The sequence below is a fragment of the Phragmites australis genome, chromosome 22, assembly GCF_958298935.1.
Source record: "Phragmites australis chromosome 22, lpPhrAust1.1, whole genome shotgun sequence".
In the NCBI taxonomy this organism is placed as follows: Eukaryota; Viridiplantae; Streptophyta; class Magnoliopsida; order Poales; family Poaceae; genus Phragmites; species Phragmites australis.
In genome coordinates, this window is record NC_084942.1 from 13,601,245 (window position 1) to 13,605,958 (window position 4,714).

Genomic DNA, 4,714 nt, shown 5'->3' on the forward strand with positions numbered 1-4,714 from the left:
ATATTCTCGTAGGTGCATAGCTCAAATCATGTTAAAAATAGTTCTTTTTTCCGTGGCTGATGCTACAGACCAGGGAAATTACTGAAATGCACTCAGCCTCTTACTAGAGGGCCGTCTTGCCGAGTATATTTGATCCAAAACCCGAGGAAAGTTCAGCGCCGCATAGATACGGACAACCACTGCTGATCCTTTGTTTGCATGCATGAGATGGTTCGATCAATCCACCCCTCGATATCCTAATTGTCCATAGTAAAAAGAAAGAAAGAAAGGGGCCACCAAATGAGCTGCAACTGGACACCAGATGAGCTGTGCACATTTCACTCTTCACTTGCAGCGAAAAGAGGAAGCCTTTGCTGACCTCCCAAGAGGCATCTCACCCCCTCAAGGCAGGGATCAGTCCATCAGATTATTGAATGGCATTATCATGTGTATGAAACAGTAAACAACATAAACAAAAAGGGAAAAGACTATTATATTTGTGTAGTTTACAGGGACACAAAACACATAATCTTATAAATTACATGTCAGGACTGGGCAAAATTATTTTTTTTCAAGAAAAGAGTAAGAGGATGCAAAACCTTTTGCCCTATATGAAGTGAAGGCGTCTCGCAAGAGACCTCATCAGCCTGCCAATGGGTCACCACCAGTCGTAGCCCATCCTTGCGAGTTGCCCAGCCAGATAAGAGCGTTGAGACGGTCCCCTCCAATTGTCCATCCTTCACTCCACATCTTCTTGTCCTTGCTACAGGGACCAGGGAGGTCACAGAGCTCTGTCTCCGGGGCGGCCATGGAGGAGGAGCAGAGCCCGGGGGTCTCCAGGGAGCCGACGACGTCGCCCGGTCCTGTGCCGGAGGTGGAATGCAAGCATGAGGATGGTGTGGAGAATCCGGAGGACCCGGAGAGCACCAGCACTGGCAACGGCAATGGCATCAGCTCCCTGGAGCAGCCGCTGCTGAAGCGGAGCACCACCCTGACGGCCAGCCACCTCGCCATCGTCGGCGCCAAGGTCTCGCACATCGAGAGCCTCGACTACGAGTGAGCATTCTTCCACTTTCTGATAATGCTCGATCGCGACTCTGTTCTTGCACGTTTGATGATTGATCGCTTGATTCGTACGGCGCTGTCTCAATTGCTCTGTTCTTGGTTGGGCAGGATCATTGAGAATGATCTGTTCAAGCACGATTGGAGGAGCCGATCCAACGTGGAGGTGCTGCAGTACATCTTCCTCAAGTGGGCCATGGCGTTCCTCGTTGGCCTCCTCACCGGCGTCATCGCGTCGCTCATCAACCTCGCCATTGAGAACATCTCCGGCCTCAAGATGCTTCACATGGTCAACCTCGTCCGGGAGAAGCGCTACTGGGCCGGCTTCTTCTACTTCGCCGGCCTCAACTTCGCGCTCACCTTCGTTGCTGCCCTGCTCTGCGTCGTCTTCGCCCCCACCGCCGCCGGCCCCGGCATCCCCGAGATCAAGGCTTACCTCAACGGCGTTGACACGCCCAACATGTTTGGCGCGCCGCAGCTCATCGTCAAGGCACGTTTCTTGTTTCTTTGCGTTGGCACTGACTTCTCTTTTCCTTTTTTTTTTCTTTTTTCTGTTCTCAAAGAAATTGTTTCTTGTCCGGTCCAGATCATCGGTAGCATCGGCGCTGTGTCGTCGGGGCTGGATCTCGGCAAGGAGGGCCCGCTGGTGCACATCGGCGCGTGCCTGGCGAACCTGCTCAACCAGGGCGGCGAGGGTCGCTGGCGGCTGCGGTGGCGGTGGCTGCGCTACTTCAACAACGACCGCGACCGGCGCGACCTGATCACGTGTGGCGCGTCGTCGGGGGTGTGCGCGGCCTTCCGCTCGCCCGTGGGCGGCGTGCTGTTCGCGCTGGAGGAGGTGGCGACGTGGTGGCGGAGCGCGCTGCTGTGGCGCACCTTCTTCAGCACGGCCACCGTCGTGGTGGTGCTGCGGGGCTTCATCGAGGTGTGCCGCAACGGGCGGTGCGGCATGTTCGGCGAGGGCGGGCTCATCATCTTCGACGTCAGCGACGTCACCGTGCCGTACCACGTCGGCGACCTCCTCCCCGTCACGGTCGTCGGCGTGCTCGGCGGCCTCCTGGGCAGCCTCTACAACCACGTCCTCCACAAGGTGCTCCGGCTGTACAACCTCATCAACGCCAAGGGCCGGATGGCGAAGCTGGCGCTGGCGTTGGCCGTGTGCGTCTTCACGTCGGCGGGGCTGTACGTGCTGCCGTTCACCGTGCCGTGCACGCCGTGCGACCCGGCATTTGGCGAGGCGTGCCCGACGGTGGGGAAGTCTGGCAACTTCAAGCAGTTCAACTGCCCCGCCGGATACTATAACGACCTGGCGTCGCTGCTGCACGCCACCAACGTCGACGCCACCAGCAATATCTTCTCCACGGGTACCTCCGGTGAGTTCCGGCTCGACTCGCTGCTCATCTTCTTCGCCATCTACTGCGTGCTGGGGCTCTTCACCTTCGGCATCGCCGTGCCATCGGGGCTCTTCCTGCCCATCATCCTCATGGGCTCCGCCTACGGCCGCATCCTCGCGCTCGTGCTCGATCGCTTCGTGCACATCGACCACGGGCTCTACGCCGTACTAGGCGCCGCCGCGCTCATGTCGGGGTCCATGAGGATGACCGTCTCGCTCTGCGTCATCTTCCTCGAGCTCACCAACAACCTCCTCCTGCTCCCCGTCACCATGTTCGTGCTGCTCATCGCCAAGACCGTCGGCGACGCGTTCAACCCCAGCATCTACGAGATCATCCTCGACCTCAAGGGGCTGCCGTTCCTCGAGCCTAAGCCGGAGCCATGGATGAAGGACCTCACTGTCGGCGAGCTCGCCGCCGCCAAGCCGCGCGCCGTCACGCTCCAGGTCGTCGAGAAGGTGTCAACCATAGTCGAAGTGCTGCGGTCCACCAGCCACAACGGGTTCCCCGTGCTGGACCGGCCGCGCCCGTGCGTGTCGGAGCTGCACGGGCTCGTGCTCCGGTCCCACCTCGTTGCCGTGCTCAAGAAGCGGTGGTTCCTGCCGGAGAAGAGGAGGACGGAGGATTGGGAGGCCAGGGAGCGGTTCTCGTCGACGGAGCTCGCAGAGAAGGCCGGGAAGATCGACGACGTGGAGCTGACACCGGAGGAGCTTGACATGTACATTGACCTCCACCCGTTCACCAACACCACGCCGTACACCGTCGTCGAGACCATGTCGGTGGCCAAGGCCGTCGTGCTCTTCCGGAGCTGCGCGCTCCGGCACATGCTCATCATCCCAAAGTTCCAAGGCCCTGAGGTGAGTGAAAAAACAGCTTCAATAAAATTGGTTAATCCATGGACATTCCGAGTGCTATTTGATCTTAGGAATCGTTTTGGATGGACGAATTTCATATAAATCATTATACTTATGTAAGAATCCTGTGAAATTCCCGTGTCCCAAACGGGGCTACATGGGCAAACAACATGAATCTTATATTATCATACTAATTCAAACTTCCGCAGAATTGGGGTTCTTTATGATTTGAAGAATTTGGTGATGAATTTTTTTTCTTCTTCTTTCTTATTTCAGATATCTTCAATTGTGGGGATCCTGACAAGGCAGGACCTGAGGGCACACAACATCCTGGGTGCATTTCCTCACCTGGCAAACAAAAGGAAAGCACACTGAAGGTCTGAAACTCTAAAGCACCATTTTTGGTAATTAAATGTTCCTTGTATCCAAACAAAAAGCTCAAGTTGCTTCTAGTTCTATGAGATTATGAGATTCTTTTTTTCTGTTTTATTTTTCTCTGTAATTAGATTGAGGATTACTTGCTTCTCATATGAGAGTGTGTGAATAATTGCTGTTCATGTAAAATCACACATGTACTTTTCCGCTCTATGACCGATGTAGTCAAAACGGACGTGCACCAATGATGCCATATATCAGTTTTTGTTTAGATGTTTCAACTAGTTGTTGCCTGATTCTTTTGCATCATTTTGCGCCTCTAAGAGCAATTTGCAAAGGATCAAGCTGTCAATTTGGTAGGGGGACATGATATGATAACTTGGATTTGGGAAGCTAAAGAGCCCAAGAAACGGTATAAAAATTTCACAGGGTACCTACAAATTGTACACATGGCTGTTATGTATATCTCGGGATGTTGAGGCTGAGATATGTTTTATTCTACTATAAAAAAACAAAATGTACACATGTTCTACATGTAGCTATGAATAGTTCATTGATTATCTCCTGTTTTTCTGTGATTCTATGTAGTGGTTCTATAGATGCCTCCTCTTGTAGCACTGCTTGGATGACCACTACATATCCTAACATGGGTCTTAAAAGCGATTGATAAGATCCACTCAACGCTAATTATATATGTCAAGTAATTAACATACGTGATAATTTTCTATCCGAATGAGATCCACTGCTTTAAGATATGAGACATGTGAGGATGCTATAGGGGAAAAGCGTCTGCAGCACTGCTGCATAGATTTTCCCCTCTTTTTGTGTGCATTTCCGTTTGGGTTAGAGTGAGATTGCTTCATTGGTTTTGGGGCATCCAACTGGCATTGTGGACCACACGGAATGCAAACACCTTTGATCAACCAAAAATTCAAGGTCGATATGTGGTGCTATAAGATGTGCTCTTTAATTTCAACAATTTGTAGAGAATGGACTTATGTGGAAACGATTTGCTAAAATAGATCATTTTCTTGGCATTAAAAAGATGAGTTT

General features: G+C 52.4%; 1 protein-coding gene across 1 annotated transcript; it reads left to right on the top strand.

Annotated features, from left to right (window-relative positions):
• The first annotated feature begins 626 nt into the window (after nt 1–626).
• LOC133904886 (chloride channel protein CLC-a-like) lies at nt 627–3,942 on the top strand. Its single transcript, XM_062346524.1, has 4 exons — nt 627–1,035; nt 1,153–1,531; nt 1,628–3,289; nt 3,563–3,942. The coding sequence occupies exons 1-4, from the start codon at nt 788–790 to the stop codon at nt 3,659–3,661; spliced, it is 2,388 nt and encodes a 795-aa protein (XP_062202508.1). The 5' UTR covers nt 627–787; the 3' UTR covers nt 3,662–3,942.
• The last annotated feature ends 772 nt before the right edge of the window (nt 3,943–4,714 follow it).

Bases quoted from the DNA above. Each gene is read 5' to 3' on its own strand.
- LOC133904886 (XM_062346524.1), top strand. From the start codon at position 788: ATGGAGGAGGAGCAGAGCCCGGGGGTCTCCAGGGAGCCGACGACGTCG. The intron at 1,532-1,627 runs GCACGTTTCTTG...TGTCCGGTCCAG, and splicing joins CGCCGCAGCTCATCGTCAAG to ATCATCGGTAGCATCGGCGC. The intron at 3,290-3,562 runs GTGAGTGAAAAA...TTCTTATTTCAG, and splicing joins CAAAGTTCCAAGGCCCTGAG to ATATCTTCAATTGTGGGGAT.